The sequence below is a fragment of the Mastigoproctus giganteus genome, chromosome 11, assembly GCF_048544385.1.
Source record: "Mastigoproctus giganteus isolate SK-2022 chromosome 11, ASM4854438v1, whole genome shotgun sequence".
Classification (NCBI taxonomy): Eukaryota; Metazoa; Arthropoda; class Arachnida; order Uropygi; family Thelyphonidae; genus Mastigoproctus; species Mastigoproctus giganteus.
This window is the reverse complement of record NC_143585.1, coordinates 60,983,417-61,004,258: the sequence shown is the minus strand read 5'-3', so window position 1 is coordinate 61,004,258 and position 20,842 is coordinate 60,983,417. Positions and strand designations below refer to the sequence as shown.

At 37.2% G+C, this 20,842-nt stretch overlaps 1 protein-coding gene across 4 annotated transcripts in view; it reads left to right on the top strand.

Annotated features, from left to right (window-relative positions):
• Nucleotides 1–20,842, top strand: part of LOC150078048 (heat shock 70 kDa protein 4L-like) — a 215,676-nt gene that overhangs the window by 145,555 nt on the left and 49,279 nt on the right. For all 4 annotated transcript variants that reach the window (XM_090385252.1, XM_090385251.1, XM_090385254.1 and 1 more), the window contains exon 11: nt 5,329–5,579. In XM_090385252.1, coding sequence (XP_090241378.1) covers nt 5,329–5,579 — 251 coding nt within the window. The remainder of the gene's footprint in view (nt 1–5,328; nt 5,580–20,842) is intronic.

The window sequence follows — 20,842 nt, the reverse complement described above, 5'->3', positions numbered from 1 at the left end:
TAAGCATAAATTTATTATTCAAGTATATTAAAAAAATAAGTAAAATAAGTAAAAATAATTTCATAATAAAGTTTTCATGGAATATTCCAAATTTTTATTAAGTTCTCATCGGACACCCTATGCTGACCTCTTTTCTTCCTCATTTTGTGTCTCCTGCTGAATGAAGTTTCTGAAGCAGCCACGAATCGACATATTTTGCTGTATCGAAGCAGGTCAGCAGTGGGCCTCTTACGAAGAGATACTTAAGTGAAGAAACTGTTTTTGTCATCAACGAAGCGCTGGTTGGGCTGACAATCAGATTCATTTGTGAAAATCCTCGTTCACATTCACTCAACGAAATTTGTATCGTACTCAGAGCATTCATCAAATGCTTCAATTCTTCTGAAACCTTCTTATCAATTAGGTATCCCCGAAATCCACGAATTGCATTTAACTGTAACCTAATTGACAATTTTCTAACTTCGTTTTCACCAAATGGCAACAATTCATGTTTAGAAGAATTAAAATCTTTGTTGTCCTCGTTTTCCTTCTCTCGTCATCGGTATTGTTGCTAGTCCTTAAATTTGAATTTTTTCTTTTCTTTTTTTTGAAACTGTCCAAAATGTCAGTGTTGGATATTCAGATACTGTGCCCATGTAAACAGAGATCGGGAAAATTTAGTGAAAAATGTGGATAACGCACTTCCGCGAAACAACAGATGATTATTTGTCGGGATAAAAGAAAACCACTCTCTCCTAATTCTAGGAGGGGGGGGCGCTTACATTTGATTCACAGCAGTGTCGCGAGGAAAGTGAACTAAAACAGCATTTTAAAATTTGTTAATTATCAAAAAAATTTTCCCATTAAATGTTTTGTTCAGTAAATGTAATTGTGTGTTGTACTTAATAAAAGTTTCGAATATTTTCAATTTTACTTTTACATGCAACCAGATATGGAACTAAAGAAATCTAACTTTGAATTTTTTTTTGAATATGGCCACTGTACGGGAAAAGGTTGGACACCACTGCAGTAGAAGGTGGACCAGAGCAGAGCCCATTGGGAATACACCTTGAACTGCTCACTCTTCACCAGCGCAACTTCTCTGTATGTGCGACAGGTGGTCAGAGAGGTTTTACCAGGTATCACCAAGTTATACAATGCTAATCCCTTTAGCTCTCTTAATTCGTGCAGCAGCACTAATTACCTAAATACCAGAAATGCGAACAGTGCATACCAAGTTAATCTCTCCTAATCTGTTCATTATATGAAAATTTTCTTCGCTCAACGGAAACTATTTTAAATGTAACTTCCAAGTGCAGTGTTCATCTTGGGAAAGAGGAAGAAGTGTGCTGGTGCTAAATTGGGAGAGTAGTGTGGATGGTTGATTTGTATAGTACCATATTTCATCAGAAATGCCTTCACAACAAGTGTGGAATGGGTGGGACATTGTCATGCAAAATGAACCAGCTGCCTTTCTCTTGAAATTGTTGCCTCACCCAGAAAATATGCTTCAATAGTCTTTGAAATGCTTGTACATAGAACACAGCATTAACTCTCTCCTCTTTAGGTACAAATTCCTTGTAAATCACGCCGTTTGCCAATAAACATGATCAGCATCCTTGTGTTACTAGACTTCTGTAAACGAAACTTTTTGTCCTTTGGTGATAATTTTGAAGTTCACTGCATGCTCTGAAAATACAGTCGAGAAAATTAGGATTGTTTGATGAAGTCTTAGCATGATGACGTTCTTTGTTTGCTCAACCGTGACACACTTAAACCATAAACTGCTTTTAACATTTCATATGTTTCTGTTGCGATTTTCCAGCTTAAAGCAAAATTTAATATTCGTTCGGTGCTCCATTGCAAAACCATGGCATAGAACATTAATGCTACTATGAAACTTTTTGCTTCTTGCAACCTGTCAGCCTACTGGACAAACTTTGTATCACTATCTGTTGGAGGAAGTTAGAACTACAATGTATCACTCCCATTTATTTTCTTTTCTTTTTTTTTTTTTTTTTTTCTTTTCTTTTCTTTTCTTGGCGCAGTATAACCTTAGTTGTTTTTCCGCCAATAAAATCAAATCAAATCAAATCAAATCAATCATTTATTTTCAAACTCATCAAACATGATCTCAACACTACCAGTACAGGAACTTTATTGCCACACCTCATATAAACTAGTCTGCAGTCAAGTCACAAAGAAGATTAGGCAAAACTAAGGCAGATTACTAGAAGTCTCTGCCAAAGAATACAAAGATAAGCAGCAATTACTATTTACTTAGGTGACCAATTTAACTGTTGATGCAATGTTCTAGCAACTCTGCATCCTTCCCAAAACAGGTCTGGAAGCCTCATTTTAGGAAGGATGTAGAGTTGCTAGAATGAGTATAAAGAAGAGTAACAAGACTGGTGAGGGGAACAAAGGGGTGCTCTTATGAAGAAAAGCTTAAGTTATGCAAATTGCAGCATCTAGAGACTAGGCACCTGTGAAGCGATATGATTGAGGTGTATAAGGCCTTGAATGGATTGAGCAGGCTCAGTGCTGTTGAGATCCTTCCTCTTGCTCAGATTACAAACCTGAAGGGGCATAAACTGAAATTGAGGAAAGACAGTTGCTGAATAGATTTGTGAAAATTTTCCTTTAGCCAGCGAGTAGTTGATTGCTGGAAAACACTTCCATCTGTCTTTGTGGAAGTTGCTAGCTTAAATAAATTCAAGGCAGAACTAGACAAACATTTGGAACCAATGTACGGGTGAATTGGGAAGTGTTTTTTTTTTGGCTGATGCTGTATTAGCTTGCTTTCTTGCATCATATGCCTCTGCTCAGGTTGCTGAAAAACTAAGTAGGTATTTTGGATCTACGTGTACAAACACATGAGCAATTTTTTAGTGATGCCAGAATTGTATCAAATTCTAACAAGAAGCTGAATGATTTTGAGATAACTAAAGATTGTGGAAGAGAAATTGCTGAAGCTAAATGTAAAAAAGGCACATGGGGGGAATGATATCTATCCAGTTATATTAAGGGAGGCAGAAAAAGAGGTAAATATTCCTCTTAGGTATGATTATGAGAGAATTTTTGGATTCAGGGGAGGTCCCTGCACATATCCAGTCCCTGTGGACTAGATATGTGCAGATGTATCCCCAGTTCACAAAGGGAGATAAAGCAACATGAGTAATTGCCAACCTGTTAGCCTGACTTCTGTTCCAGGCACAATAATGGAGTCACTAGTTAAAGAAGTAATGCAAAACCATTTAACAGGAATGCATTTATACTGCAGTCACAGCATGTATTTATTAAGGGACAGTCTTGTCTGACCAATCTGGTTGGATAGTGACACAGTAACAAAGGAACTAGATGCAGAAAATAATTTTGGCATCTTATACTTAGATTTCAGAAAAGCTTTTGATACTGTTGCCCATAAAATTTTATACAAATTGGAGCAGTGTGGCATTAAGTGCAAACTGGTGCTATGGATAAAGGGATTTTTGTGGGAGAAGATAGAGAGTAGTTATCAGTAGGCGCTGTTCTTCTTGGACTAATGTTATTAGTGGAGTCCTTCAGTGTACATTGCAATCCATTGTTGTTTTCTATATTTTTAATGATATTGATGAAGGCACATGAGGCTTAATGTCTAAGTTTACAGATGATACAAAGGTTGGCGAGGTGCTTAATGACAGTAATCAGGGTATGCTACTTCAGAACTGGAGGATTCCGCTTGTTAGTGGAGTCCTCCAGTTAATGATATCGATGAAGGCACATGATGTTTAATGTCTAAGTTTACAGATGATACGAAGTTTGGCTGGGTGGTTAGTGACAGTAATCAGGGTATGCTACTTCAGAAAGATCTAGGACAGGGGTTCTCAACCAGGGGAGGGGGGATTGGGACCACAGATTGACAGATTCAAACTGTTGGAATATTGATCTTTCTACAAACTACAATTCACCAGATTGTACATAATCTAGAGGACATCACACTTTATTGGATGTCACATATTAAATTAAAAATAAAGATAAATATTTCACTTTTATCTTTTTGGAATGCACTTTTTGAGTCAGACAATCTTGGAAATGGGAAATGACATTCTAACATGGTAAAAAGGGTGCATGGGACAAAAAAGGTTGAGAACCACTGATCTAGAAAAATTAGACAGATTGGCTAAGAAGTGGCAATTAACGTTTAACGTTGACAAATGCAAGGTAGCAGTAACTCCAGATTAACATAGCGTGGTATCACACTCAGAGTAATGGAGAATGAAAAGAACAATCTTTGGTTAATTGTGCAGTCGGAAACAAAGTTCTCAAAGCAGTGAAGAGGCTAATAGAACAGCTCATTAGGGTTCTATTGATGATATACACAGCAGGGATAAGGAGGTGATTATCCCATTGTAAGGCAATGGTTAAGCCACATCTTGAATACTGTATACAGGTCTGGACACCTTATTTTAGGAAGGGTGTGGATTTGTCTGAATGGGTACAGAGAAGAGCAATGAGATTAGTCAGAGAGAACAAAAGGGTGCTCTTACCAGAAAATGTCAGAGCACCCTTTTATTCTGCAGCAGCAGAAAACTAGGTACCTGCAAGGAGATTTGATTGAGATGTTTAAACTTTGACTGTGAGCTCAAATGCTGAGGGAATCCTTGCCCTTGCTCAGATTATCCACATGATGGGTCATGAATTCAAATTGAGGAAAGGTGGTCGCAGGATAGATGTCTGGAAATTTTCTTTCAGCCATCGGGTAACTTCCATAATCATCCTCATTTGGTTACAGCATCATTTGGCTTTAACCAACTGGAGCTGTAATGATTACTGATGTGCACTTGCCCTCCCAGTGATGAGATGCCACTACAATATAAAATTATCATTAGATCATTACAATACAAAAATACTTTTCATATAAGTTTTCTGTATGTCTTGTCTGTTTATGTAAGAAGTGTGCACATGTGCTGTTCTGCTGATTGTTAGTTTTAAATTCTTTTTTATAAAAACAAAAACAAAACAAAAACCTCTAAAAGTTCAAATTTTACAACATTTAAGCACATTCACTTTAGATGAAACATAGTAATACAGTGTGAGGTGTGTGGTTTGCATTTCATCCTGTTCTGTGTTCTCACCTCTGTTGAGATGCAATGAAGTTCCTAGCAAAGTATTTTTAGATGCAAAGCATATAATCAAAAATTACAACTTCTAGAATGTTTTTCTCCCTTCTGTATCTCATAAATGAAATGTTTATGAGATACATAACGGGGAAAATCTAATCTAATTTTCAAAATCTAATTTGTCTCATATATTGTTTTAGTTTGTTCTGTTGATTATGATTAAATTTTATGATAATTTTTTAAATAGGTTATTTTACAATCAAGAATGTATCTTCATCTACAGAAGGTGAAAGCAGTAAAGTGAAAGTTAAGGTAAGGGTGAACATCCATGGTATATTTTCAGTGTGCTCAGCAGTATTAGAAAAATCTTCAGAAGACTGTGGTGATAACATGAAAAACATTGAAACCCATTCTGGGGAAGCTAGTGAAATGAATGCAGAAAATAAGCAATCCTCAGGTGAAACTCCTACAGTTCCCAATGATAATTCAGCAAATCAGGTAATTTATTTTTTTTTAAACTAAGCATAGAACTGAAGAAATTATTTTCATTGTTTTATTTCTTATCCCCTAAGGGAGACCATATTAGCTTATTCACACTTAATAATTTGTGTAAAGAGTATTAGATAGTTCTGAATGAGCAATTTGTATGAGTATGCATTCCAATTTATTTGATGAAGTAATTAAGATTACACAAAGTAAAATTGTTTTTAGGACTACCATATTCTTCTTTGTATTTAGCAACCGGCAGAATTTCAGCTGTCATTAGTATATTATATTTGTAATACTCAAGGCTGAACAAACTTCAGTGTCTACTAGCAATCTGTTTTGTAGATTATTTCAAACAGTATGTTTGTTAATCTGTGAATTGTCTTAATTTTATTACTACATTTTGCCATCTCTTATATTCAACTAATTGTAGCCATAGTTTATAGTGGATTGCAGCAAAACAATAGCTTTACAATTGGAGAAAGTTGCACTTGTTAACTTTGGTTATCCAATTTGGACTTACAAAAGCTGAAACTGAAAAAATTCTGAAATTTGGATCTAGAATTTGATGAAACCAAATCAAGTAACGTTTAAATATGTGAGTATATTAATGTCTTAAAAAAGGAACTCTGGGCTTTATTTAAATTTTTTTTTTTTTTTTTTTTTTTAATATTCCGATTTGACTTTTTACAATAATTTTACTTTAATATTGGGCAGTAAAGTTAAAATAAGAACACATTACTGTTTAATATTTTAAAGACTTTATATACAAAGTTTTAATTTTTACAAAATTTCACAAAAAACTTGCTCCACAGAGATTGCTGCTATTGAAAATTCATTGTCAGGAGAACTCCATCTGTGTTCAGCAAATAGGTTAAAATATAAGATAAAATGATGCCTGATAGATTGTTTCATGACTTACAGTCTCTCGTCGGATAATTTATAATTATTAATTTATTTCATAGGCCATATTGGTTTCAGATACTCAAAACTTAAAAAAATATGTTTTAATTCTACGTTCTTAACAGTTTAATGTTGTGATGGGAAAGAATGGAAAATATTCTTTGAAATTGGGTTAACACAATAATTTTTTAAATGGTTTAATCCAGGGATGTCCAACCTTTTAACTTCCCTGGGCCACATTGGAAGAAGACAAGTTGTTTTGGGCCACACATAAAATACACTAACACTAAAAATAGCGGATGAGCAAAAAAACATAGAATATATAGTTAACATATTTAAGTGATTTAAACTTCATTAATTCATGAATTTTTTATTATAAAAGTAAAAGACAAAATAGCAACATGAAATTAGTGAAATGTTTGACATTGTTTTTGAGACACTAATGCTTCGATATTTGGGTCAATGAAGTAGTTGTAATTCTCAGTGAGTTCTCAAGGTGCTCATCAGATATTTTGGTTCTAGTTTTATTCTTCGTGTGCTTCATCCTTGAAAATAGCTGCTCACAAATGTAGGTGCTTCCAAAGAGCGATGACATGAATAAGGCATGATTGTGAAGCAAGGGATATTTTTCTCTGGGAAAATATATCTTATAGAAGTCCAGTAAAGAGACATGATCAAATGTTTCTTTAAGTTGAATGTCAGATTGTAGCTTTGTGCATTCCATTTGAAAATTGGCAGGCAATATGTCGACTGAAAATTGAGTCGCAAATATACCAAAAGATTGATGATTTTTCCGGAAATCTTGAAACCTGTTCTCAAATTCCTGTATCAAATCAAAAAGCAAGGCTGCATATTTTTTGTTGTTCACAGAACCGTGTTTAGTCAACGTGTCGAAATGCATAAAATTGTTTGCCTTAATTTGAGATTGCCATAGTTTCAGTTTCATTTCGAACGCTGTTATAGTTTGAAACATTGTATTGATCAGTTGGTTTTCACCTTGAAGACACATGTTTAACTCATTTAAATGAGCAGTCAAGTCTACTAAAAATGCCAAATCTGTGAGCCAGTTTCATCGTCAAGTTCTGGCACAAATTTTGTTTTTGATTCCATAAACAACTTGATTTCATTTCGCAAATCATAAAATCTTTTCAACATTTTACCTCGACTTAACCATCTTACTTCCGAAAAGTAAATGATGTCCCCATAGTCAGCATCCATAAATTTAAGGAATTCCAGGAATTGGCAATGATTTCTATCCCGTGGCCCTTATGAAATTTACAGCCTTGATGACAATCTGCATGACGTTATCCATCTGTAAAACTTTTGCGCATAAATTTTCTTGGTGTACTATGCAGTGATATTTCATCATACGTAAATTTTGGGAGGTAATTGCATCGTCGTCTATTAATTTTACAAGTCCATCTCTTTTACCTATCATCGCCGGGGCACCATCAGTAACATATACCATATATGTTCACAGTGGACAAAGAAAAAACGCTTTAACGTATTTTTCACTGCTTCGTATAAATCTCTTGATTTAGTTGTGTCTTTTAATGGCACTAAAGAAGCCATTTCTTCAGTGATATTATATTCGTCATCAATACCTCTAATAAAAATTGCCAATTGAGCTGTATTAGTAGTATCAATACTTTCGTCTATCACCAAAGCATAAAATTTAAAATTAGCAGCTCTACTCTCCAAACCTTTTTCGATAGATTTTCCTATTTCATCAATTCGCCTGGCAATCAGTCTGGTGAGAAAAACTGATTTTAGAAATATCCCCTTTTTTATCAGGGCAAATTATATCTGCCACACTTTCCATACATTGCTTAATAAACTCACCATCGGCATACAGTTTGATTTTTTTGCTATCAGGTTTGCAACCACATAACTAGCTTTTACAGTAGAATCCGTTTGAGTTGTTATTTTTTTAAAAAAACTTTGTTGAGATGATAGATTTTTTTTTCAGTTCCGCTATTTTTCCGAGACACATTCCTTGATACGCACTAAATTTCGCATCATGTTTTTGCGAGTAATGCCTTTTCAAATTGTAGTCTTTGAAAGCTGGCACAAATTCCCCTACAAATTAAGCAGATTGCCTTAGTATTTTCCTCGACAAAAATGTAGTTATCTATCCACTTTTCGTTGAACAATCTTCCTTCTTCTATAATTTTTCTTTTTTTTTTGGTTCGGTTTTCTTTTGAGGCGCTGTGGAAGCCATGCTGGAATTTAAAAAAAATAATAGATTGAAAATTAGAAAGTAAGGTTTAATAATCAAATAAAAATACTTACATGTCTTCTAAATAACCAAAAATGTCTGTCATTTACAAAGGTAGATAGGTAGGTAGGAAGAAATATCAATAATCACTGCGTTTTACTCTCCAAATCGCCACAAACACACGTAACGTCTGCACCTTTCTTCAGTGTCAACTCGACTGTTTACAATTGCACATTGAAAGCCGTACCAGTGTACCCATGGCACACATAGAGAGACATCTATTGTGTGGTAAAAGTAGGAAGCAAGAGCATTAGCATGCCCTTTATTATGTCGAGAAGTAACTACTCGCATGGGCGGCAATTTTGAATAAATACAATTATTTGAAAATGATTTTATGAATCTCTCATTGCTAAAGAACATGTTAAATTCAAAAATTCATCACTTATAAATTAATAGCATATTAAAATTGTATTTGTAGTATTATTAATGGTATTTTTAGTCGCAATCTCATAAAGTTTGTAAGTTTACAATTTTTTGTTGGACCGCGGGTTGGACAAGCCTGGTTTAATCTAATGGGAAAGTTCACTAAGGGTATGCAAAGTTTAAACCAACCATTTAGTAAATGATGTTAATGTTATATTCTTCATTGAACAACACTCCATCTGCTTCGATCTTGGCTCTGAATTTTTGGGCTCACTCATATTAAACTTTTAACTTTTGCAGACTTGTTATCTCCAACTTCAGTGAGCTTGTTACATTTTTATTTTATATTATTATCATTCTATTTTTGTAAATCCCTCTAACTTGGCTGTACTGGGATTTATTTGATAAAAGATAAAAATATAAGATGAAAATTTCCCTTCTTTACTGGAGATGGCAATAAATGATTTTATATATATATATAATTCTTGATACATAGTGGTAGCTAAAAGTTTGCAAGTGGAGCTTAAAATAACATCCTTTGAGCATGTGGATACCTGATTTTAGCTTGTTGTGGAAAGCTGTTTTGAATAAACATTTGTTTTTCTCACTTATCATATGTACTGAAAATGGCAAAATTTGAACAGTGTGCAGACATTAAATTTTGCTGTAAATTTTGAAAGTTGGCCAGGGAAACCCATGAAATACTCATTACAGTTTGAGATGATACTATTACGAATAAAACAGTTTAAAATTCACCCCATCTGCCCACTCTTCTTTTGGTTTTCAGAAGGTCATGAGGGAAGTTTTTCACCTGAAGAGAAAGAAAAAAGCAGTCACTTTGCAACATCCTGAAATGATAAAAACATTAATAAAGTCTGTACCATTATTGTTTGATTGAATTGACAACTGGTCATTCAAGAAATTGCTGAAGAGACATTTCTTTCATTTGGTTTGGTTCAGTTTAGCCCATTTTGAGAATTTTGGCATGAGGCAAGCAAGTGCCAACTTTTTTACATGCATTACACTGACAATCTTATGTGCAAGATTGGTTGGAGTGTGTTCTTTCATGCAAGTGTAATTTCCCATGTAAAGGTGAATGCAAGTCAGAGGAAAGTGTGCGTGCTGTTCTGACAGGTTTGTGTGCATCCAATAGTGTATTGGTAAAAACGATTGGGAACCACAGACAAGAATGCAGGCATGCATGAACACTTGCCTCTCGTCTCAGTAATGCCACCTTTACACTTTACCACATGTGAGAGTGTGATGGAACAGTGAGAGTTTGCATGTTCTTGTAGTTACAGTAATTTGCTCCTGAATTCGCAGTAGTGAATTCGTATGTGTTTGTCATCCACGGCTCCACAGTTTATAAACTGCCACTTCTCATTAAAACCCATTCACCACATCTGCCCACTCTTCTTTTGTAGAGGAAACTGGAATAAATAAACTTGTGTACACAAAAAGAATAATAAATGTATAATTTACTTATTTTCTACCTACAAAATCCACTTACAGTACTAAGTCCAGGGACATCGGAACTCAAATAGAAATGCCTTTGGCCATTTCCAGTATGAGTCGCAACTTCATCATTTGTATAACCTATAGCACATATTCTAAGGCTGGTCTAGTAGACAGACCTGACTCTTCTGGCGATTCTTTTCTTTGCAACTGATGTAAGGAGTGTACCAATCTCAACTTACAACTTGTTGCATCACGAGAAGAATTTGAGTCGCTGAAGAATAAAGTGCTTTCCCTAGAAACAAATGTAACTGGAAGCTTGTCAGGGACTCAAGTATTGCCTAACCTGCCAAGTGATGCATCCCTGATTCTGTTACCTGAAAAGAATAGTCAAGTGCTGACTGCTTTGGTCAAAACAGTCAAAGTAGTTTTATTTGATCAAAGTAGTTTTATTGGGAGACTATTGTCAGAGAAACAGGTAACATTTTTTGTAATTAAGATAGGTGGTCCAGAACCAGAGTATGTTTGCCAGGAGCAACAATTAATGATGTTGCCAACAACAAATTGTCAAATTTTTAGGGAGGTAAAGAGAGAATTATTATTCATGTGGAGATTAACAATATTAAGCATACATCACAATGACCATCTGTTGGATAAATATAGGACTATGCTGCAAGTTAGGTCACAATGTATGTGTCTGCAATTGTGTCCAGGCATGATAGGAGGGATTATAGCCATATATTACAGAAAGCCTTGTGAATTAACTCAAGACCTGAGGGAATCTGCAAGGCTCTTGGGGAAGGGGGGAGGGATTTTTTTTTTTTTTTTTTTGCATGGCCTGCATTTGTAGGTAGTAGGAATCTATTTTGTAGAGATGGTATTCATTTGAACAAAGGTGGTGCAAGGATTATTGCTAATAGCAGTTTCCCTGAACCCTTAGGGTATCCTAAGGGTTCAGGGAAACTTCTAGTTAGGGGGGAGATGGGTAATTTAGATCTGCATTTATTTGATGATATGAGTCAGAGTAATGCTTGCACTCACCTCATGAATTCTTGTTTGTTGCCACAATTGGACTCAGGGTAGCAATGACTTACCCTGAGTCCAAGAATGCTCTCATAATTACGACTAAGGGTTTGCTTACTTCCTTTGCTGCCTCCTTTAATATAACTGGATAGATCCCATCTACCCAAAGTACCTTTCTTATCTTTAATTTCAACAATTTCTCCTTCACTTTGCTCTCAGTTATTAGAAAATCATCAAGCACCCTGTTACAGTTTGAGAAACTTCTGGCATTCTCCTCCCTTAATAACTCCTCATGTGTGAATGTAGATGCAGAATACTCATTCAGATTGTCAGCTATCTGAGTAGCATCATCGGCACTCAAACCTTTGATATCAAGTGGACCAATCTGATTCATCCCCTTTCTTCTATAATTTATATAACTAAAGAAGTTTTCGCTTAGCACCCTTTCCAAAGATTTCTCGTAATCTGCCTTTGCCTAACCTCCTTTGTGACTTGATTACCGACCAGCCTATATCTACTATAGCTGTCTGTGTCACCGGATAATAATATATGTATCCCATGCATTTTTCTTCTCTGCCACTAGTCTCATTATTTCATCTGACATCCATTTAGGCCTAAACCTTGAACAGTATTTCTTAATCAGTATTAAAAGCCTAGTAGCTTCCACAATTACTTCCTTGAATGCTTCCCATTTAGAATTTGCTGTTGGTAACATCATCAGTTGGTCTCACCATACAAAATTTAAAAACTGTCTGAGACCACTGTAGTCACCTCTACGAAAGCAAAAACTCTTCCCTTGACCCCTGATGTTAAAGGGAAGGCATATACCCTGTAGTTTTGAGGGAGAGCATGAGGGAGTGTATTGTGAACCATTGAGGTTAATTATGAGTGCATCTTTGGACACACGGGAGATTCCTATTTATTGGAGAAGTGCCAATGTATCACTAATACATAAAAGCAGCTCTGTGTGAAGTTGGAACTATAGACTGGTTAGTCTAACTTCAGTGGTAGGAAAAATCATAGCGCCAATGATTAAGAGTGCAATCCATGGACATTTAGATAAATGTGGCATTCTGAAGAACACATTGTTTACAGAAAATCAATCTTAACTAACTTTATAGGCTATTTTGACACAGTTATTCATGAACTGGATTTAGGGAACAATTTCAACATAGCTTATTTGGATTTTAGCAAATCATTTGATTTTATCCCTGATAAGCTGTATAAGCTTGAACAGGTTAGGATTACTGGTAAGATTCTAAGATGGATTGCTAGGTGACTGTCAGAAGGCAGAGGATTGTGATTAATGGATATTCTTCAGATTGGTGTAATGTTAGGAGTGGGATCCCTCAAGGTTCTTGGACCACCGTTGTTTCTCATTTTCATAAATGACATCAACAAAGGATAGAAAGCGTGATGTCAAAATTTGTAGATGACATAAAGATTGGAAAAGTCCGCTGTGATCAGTGCCAAGCAGTTCTCCTTCAGGATGACTTGAACAGACTTCAGAGAAGTGGCAGCTATGTTTAATGCTGCTAAATGCAAGGTCTTATACTTGGAGAATAGCAACCCATAAATAAATTATACACTTGGTGGGGTTGAATTAAGTTTTCTGAACAGTGTAAACAGGCAGCCAGGAAAAACCCATGGTGTCTTATCGATGATTTATCGAATGTTATCCTGTAGAGATAGGAGGTCATAATCCCACTGTATAAGGCAATTATAAAACCACATTTGGAATACTGTATTCAAGTTCGGAGACCTCATTTGAAAAAATACATTGAGCTTCTTGAAAGGGTCCAAACACGGGCAACTCGCATGGTGAGATTAACAAAAGGATGACTGTAAGAGGAACGACTCCGATTGTGTGGACTACAGAGCTTGGCAACCAGGCACCTCTGAGGTGATCTGACTGGGTTGATAAGGCTCTGAGAGGGGTTAGAAAAATGAGTGAAGGTGAAATTCTCACTGTTATAAAGAATTCCAGACCTAGAGGTCATAAATTCAAATTACGGGGTTCAGGTTTAGATTAGATTGTAGGAAGTTTTCTTTTAGCCAGCGAGTCTGATTGCTGGAACAAGTTGCCCTTGCAGGTAGTTGAGGCTGGCAGTTTGAATAAATTCAAGTGTCAACTGGATAGAAGTAATCAAATGTTTCAACGTCCATTTTTAGATATTTTTATAATCATCAGGGTAATTCTCCTGTTACTCAGCAATTAATGGCATATGCCCAAATGTTTTCTATACTGCTTAGCCCCACACACTTTGGTGTTTTTTTTTTTTTTTTTTCTTTCTTTCATTTTTCTTTTCTGCTTTTGATAACACTTAGCGCAACACATGCAATTGTTTGACAGTGATTTCTTCTTAACGTGATTTCAGTTTCAGCACGCACACAAGGCTGCTTGAAGTCAAATACTTGATCACAAACCAGAATACATTGAATGCAGAAGTATAACTGAAAACAGTGGCGACTAGTACACTTAGACTCTGGAGTGTCATCAGAACTTTCCGAAATTTGATTGCTCCATGCACAACTGAAGAAAGCATGGTACAGTTTTTGCATTTATACGCACGTTCTTGAATGAAAGCTGGAGTCTCCACTCCATTCACTTGCACAAGAATTTGCTGCAGTTTGGTTACCATGCTCTTAAATGGTATAGTTTTAACTGACACTCAAACCACAGGGAAGAAGGAGACAGTATTTAAATTCTATACGGTGGGACCAACTGATGATGTTACCAACAGCAAATTCAAAATGGGAAGCATTCAAAGGATTAATCTTGGAAACTACTAGGCTTTTCATACCAACAAAGAAATATTGGTCAAGATTTAGGCCTAAATGGATATGAGATGAACTAATTAGACGTGATAGAGAAGAAAAATGCATGCAATACATATAAATTAACATGCGACACAGAAGCCTATGATAGATAAAAGCTGGTCTGTAGCCAAGTTACAAAGGAGGTTAGGCAGGTAGATTACGAGAAATCTTTGGCAAAGGATGCAAAAAAAAAACAGCAAAGAGTTCTTTACTTATGTAACCTTTAGAAGGAAGGGGATGAATCAGATTGGTCCACTTGATATCGATGGTTCAACTGTTGATGATCCTGCTCAGGTAGCTAACAAACTAAATGAATATTTTGCATCGACATTCACATGTGAGGAGTTATTCAGGGAGGGGAATGACAGAGGTGTATTCAACTCTGGCAGCAAGATAGAGAATCTTGTAATAACTGAGAGTAAAGTGGAGGAGAAATTGCTGAAGATAAACATAAGAAAGGCACCTGAGGTGGATGAAATCTATCCAGTTATGTTAAAGGAGGCGGCAAAGGAAGGAAGCAAAACCTTAGCCATAATTATGAGAGCTTCCCTGGACTCAGGGGAGGTACCCATGGACTGGAGATGTGCAAATGTAACCCCAATCCACAAAGGAGGATCAAAGGGAGATACAGGTAATTCCTGTTAGTTTAACTTCTGTTCCAGGGAAATTAATGGAGGCACTGGTTAAAGAAGCATTGCAGGATCTTCTAGACAAGACTTCAGTTATAGCTCAGACACAGCATGGGTTTGTTAAGGGGAAGTCTTGTCTGACTAATTTGATTGGATACTATGATATAGTCACAAAGGAACTGGATGCAAAGAATAACTTTGATATCGTATATTTGGGTCTTAGAAAGGCCTTTGATACTGTTGCACATGGAAGACTGCTGCACAAATTGGAGCAGTATGGCATTGGAGGCAAACTGCTGCTATAAATAAAGGGATGGTTGAGTGGGAGAAGACAGAGGGTAGTAATCAATGGACACTGCTCTTCGTGGACTAATGTTATTAGTGGAGTCTCTCAGGGTTCAGTGTTGGGTCCATTGTTGTTTTCTGTATTTATAAATTATATTGATGATGGTATATCAAGCTTAATATCCAAGTTTGCAGACAATACGAAGGTTGGCAGGGTTGTTAATGACACTAATGAGAGTATGCTACAGCAATGGGATCTAGAAAAGTTGAGCAGATGGTCTGAGAGGCGGCAACGAAGTTTAACATTGACAAATGTAAAGTACTGCATATGGGTAGCAGTAACCCCAGAGTAAAGTATCAACTCAGGGTGGTAGAGAATTAAAAGGATCTGGGAGTAATTGTACAGTCAGATATGAAGTTTTCTGAGCAGTGCAGATGGTCTGCAAGAGTAGCTCATGGTGCTCTTGTCAATGATATACAAGAATTTTTCTAGCAGGGATAAGGAGGTGATTATCCCCTTGTATAAGGCAATGGTCAGGCCACACCTTGAGTACTGTATACAGGTCTGGAGGCCTCATTTTAAGAAGGATGTAGAGCTGTTGATGAGTATAGAGAAGGGCAACAAGATTAGTGAACAGAACAAAGGGTTGCTCTTACAAAGAAAGGCTTAAGTTTTGCAAATTACAGTGTCTGGAGATTAGGCACCTGCGAGGTGATCTGATTGAGGATAATAAAGCCTTGAATGGTTTGAGCATTGTTCAATGCTGATGGGATTCTTCCTCTTGCTCAGAATAATCGCCTGAGAGGGCATAAATTCAAATCGAGGAAAGACTGTTGTAGGATAGATGTGCGAAAGTTTGCCTTTAGCCAGCGGGTGGTTGATTGCTGGAACAAACTTCCATCTGTCATTGTATAAGTTGATAGCTTAAATAGATTCAAGGCAGAACTTGACAAACATCTGGAGTGAAGGGATTGGTGAAATAAGGGGGTTTTTTTGGCTGATGCTATATAAGCTTGCTTTCTTGCATCATGTGCCCTTACTAATGCTAACTGAGAGCAAAGTAGAGGAGAGAAGAACAGACACAAGAGTGTGGCTGCTTTTTAACCAACCCACATTCAAAACTGTAGGCTTCCATGCAAGCAAACCCTCACTATTCCAGTCACACTGTTGCACGTAGTGAAGTGTCTGTGTAGAGGCCACTATTCTCACCTGAGATCAAAGACAGCATCCAGTCTTGTTTCGAGCTTCCGATAGAAACAATGTCATCATCAGAGCAAAAGAAAACATATGGCAATCAAAAGTTATCTAAAGATCATGCTGGTTGCATTTTTTGATGAGAAAATAGTGTTTGATGGTTTTGATGAGAGGTATTTATGCAGTATATACTCATTAACACCATCCTCTGTCTAAATGCTGACACTGTTAATACAGCCTAATACAGTATATCCTTGATTAATACTGGATTATTTGAAATGCAATGTAACAATATAGAGTTTTATATGCATTTTAGTGTTGACAATTTGAAATATGTCTAAAATGAAGTTTGAAGTCTGAATGGATCTCATAACTTGTGAGTATCTAGGAAATAAACTCATACACCGACCATTGAACAAAATTTACTGTAACTAAAATTTTACAAATAGTATAAAAACAAATAATTTACAATAAACTAATAATTGTATATTGCGGAATACTAAAAACTGTAATAAAAGATCATTTACCGTAAAATAAGCTAAAATATAAAATTAAAAGCGCTAAAAACCTGGAGCTTTCGAGAGCGTCAGCTCTCTTCTTCAACAGTAATATGACTTTCTGCAACATCTCCTTAAATAGCAGGTTCACGGTACCTCCACACGTGGTATTTCTCCACGTGGTTCAATCGGCACATGGTCAGAACCGGAAGCGGAAATGTTTCGGGTACGTGGCAAATAAAATCGTTCATCTGAACTTAATACAATTGTTTCAAAAATAGGATGAATACACATGCCTCTATCTCTATTCATGGTATTCTTACTGGATGAACCAATCCGTAAGCCCTCGAGCCATTTACGCTCCCAGTATCCGTGTGCACGATCCAAAATAATAGCGTCCTCTGGGGAGATTTGATGCTGCTTCCCCCAAAAATGTTCGGCCACGGCAGACTTACTGTAATCAGCGGTTCTTATGGCATTTAAATGTTCCCCCAGACGATCCCTAAGTCGTCGTTTTGTTTCCCCCACATAACACTCCCCACAATCTGGGCATTCTATTCTATAAATAACTCCGCTACTGAGATCTTTTGGTATACGGTCATTGACCTGAGACACAGATGTGCACAGCCTCCGCCCAGGAAGCTGTACGCAGCGTGTCTTATAACCCCGTAAAATTCTTGCCAGATGCTCAGTAAGGCCCGGATAGTAGGGGATGTATGCGTTGGCTACCGGGACGAACGACTCCCTATGCTCAGACACCCCTCTACTATATCTATCCAGGATCCTCTGGGGGTATCCGCACTTTCTAAGTTCTGCCGTGACACGATTAATTTCTTTCTCTTTATCCTCAGAAGTGGTACAGTGTGATCTTACTCTGTCAAATAAAGCTTTTGCTACACTATTCTCGTATTGTCCAGCTTGTGCTGAATTATAGTGGGTGTATTGGCCTCTACACATGGGTTTTTTAAAAACTGACATCTTAAGCCTAGAACCCACCCTAGAGACCAATATATCCAAAAATGACAGAGTACCGCCCGTTTCCACCTCTGAGGTAAATTGTATAAATTGGGAGAAGCTATTAAGCCAACAAACGGCATCATCCTCCCTCCCCTTCTGGACCAGGGCAAAGGTATCATCAATGTATCTTCTCCAATTCCTGATAGGAAACGAACACCCACTAAAAACCCTACTTCCAACTCCTCCATGGCCAAGTTGGCCACGGTGGCACTAATGGGTGAACTCATGGCCGTACCGCGAACCTGCTTATACATAGTTCCTTGAAATAACATGGTAGTGCTAGCTAGACATAATTCTACCCCAGTACAAATATCTTCCACACCGAGCAATGATCTAAAACCAAGTGAAGCATCCCTATTCAATGCCATTTTTACACAATATACTGCATGATTAATAGGAATACATGTAAATAAAGATATAACATCAAAAGAGATCATGCTCTCATCATCATTTATAGTCAGATTCCCCACAAAATTCACAAACTCTCTACTGCCCATAACAACATACTCAGATTGCCCCACTATGGGTGCAATTAATTTAGCCAAGTACCCTGATAGCGCATAGGAAGGACTCCCTATAAATGAAACTATAGGTCTCAAGGGTACTTCTGCCTTATGAATTTTTGGCAGTCCATAGAATCGCGGAAGTTGACTACCTGTAGTGTGTAATGACCAGTAGTGTGTAAATAGGGATGCCTCACTTGGTAATAGATCACTGCTCGGTGTGGAAGATATTTGTACCAGGGTAGAATTACGTCTAGCTAGCACTACCATGTTATTTCAGGGAACTATGTATAAGCAGGTTCGCAGTACGGCCATGGGTTCACCCATTAGTGCCACTGTGGCCAACTTGGCCATGGAGGAGTTGGAAAGTAGGGTTTTTAGTGGGTGTTCGTTTCCTATCAGGAATTGGAGAAGATACATTGATGATACCTTTGCCCTGGTCCAGAAGGGGAGGGAGGATGATGCCGTTTGTTGGCTTAATAGCTTCTCCCAATTTATACAATTTACCTCAGAGGTGGAAATGGGCGGTACTCTGTCATTTTTGGATGTATTGGTCTCTAGGGTGGGTTCTAGGCTTAAGATGTCAGTTTTTAAAAAACCCATGTGTAGAGGCCAATACACCCACTATAATTCAGCACAAGCTGGACAATACGAGAATAGTGTAGCAAAAGCTTTATTTGACAGAGTAAGATCACACTGTACCACTTCTGAGGATAAATAGAAAGAAGTGTTGTGTTGTTGTTAGGCTTTTAGGAGCATTAGCAACTAAGGCCATATTGCTCCGGGAATATGTGGTGGTCATTCCCTGACCTTTCCGCATTCGGTGGTGACGGGCTCGAACCCCGGTCTAATAAAGAGAAAGAAATTAATCGTGTCACGGCAGAACTTAGAAAGTGCGGATACCCCCAGAGGATCCTGGATAGATATAGTAGAGGGGTGTCTGAGCGTAGGGAGTCGTTCGTCCCGGTAGCCACCGCATACATCCCCTACTATACGGGCCTTACTGAGCATCTGGCAAGAATTTTACGGGGTTATAAGACACGCTGTGCACAGCTTCCTGGGCGGAGGCTGTGCACAGCTGTGTCTCAGGTCAAAGACCGTATACCAAAAGATCTCAGTAGCGGAGTTATTTATAGAATAGAATGCCCAGATTGTGGGGAGTGTTATGTGGGGGAAACAAAACGATGACTTAGGGATCGTCTGGAGGAACATTTAAATGCCATAAGAACCGCTGATTACAGTAAGTCTGCCGTGGCCGAACATTTTTGGGAGAAGCAGCATCAAATCTCCCCGGAGGACGCTATTATTTTGGATCGTGCACACGGATACTGGGAGCGTAAATGGCTCGAGGGTTTACGGAATGGTTCATCCAGTAAGAATACCATGAATAGAGATAGAGGCATGCGTATTCATCCTATTTTTGAAACAATTGTATTAAGTTCGGATGAACGATTTTATTTGCCACGTACCCGAGACATTTCCGCTTCCGGTTCTGACCATGTGCCGATTGAACCACGTGGAGAAATACCACGTGTGGAGGTACCGTGAACCTGCTATTTAAGGAGATGTTGCAGAAAGTCATATTACTGTTGAAGAAGAGAGCTGACGCTCTCGAAAGCTCCAGGTTTTTAGCGCTTTTAATTTTATATTTTAGCTTATTTTATGGTAAACGATCTTTTATTACAGTTTTTAGTATTCCGCAATATACAATTATTAGTTTATTGTAAATTATTTGTTTTTATACTATTTGTAAAATTTTAGTTACAGTAAATTTTGTTCAATGGTCGGTGTATGAGTTTATTTCCTAGATATGAGTTTTCCCGACCTCAGAGGCCTCTTTCAGGAAACTTGTGAATAACTTGTCTAATTTGAGAAGACTGTCAAAACCACCTACAGTCAAACATCATTAGAACAAAATTGAATGGAACTTGAAAGAAAATGCATTACAGTACAGTATATGTCACCTTTAAATTTTACATTTCTATTTTCTCCCCAAGAAATATTTGCAGAATCCCTGGGAATTCACATACTTTGAGTGTTGCTATGGGAACATTGTAATCCATTTTGTTCACACCACTGAAACCAAAATACACTCATCTGTACTGATACATAACGTGTAATTTCCCAATGCAAATTAGGAAATCGCATGTTATGTGATTAATAACATGCAAGTCAGTTGAACTTCCAGTTGAAGCCCATTCTTCAGTTAGCACAAAGAGAAATAACTGAGCTTTTTGAAAGAGAGGTATTCACATGGATAACATTTATTATAAGAAAATCATCATTATAAGATTTACTATTGTATGA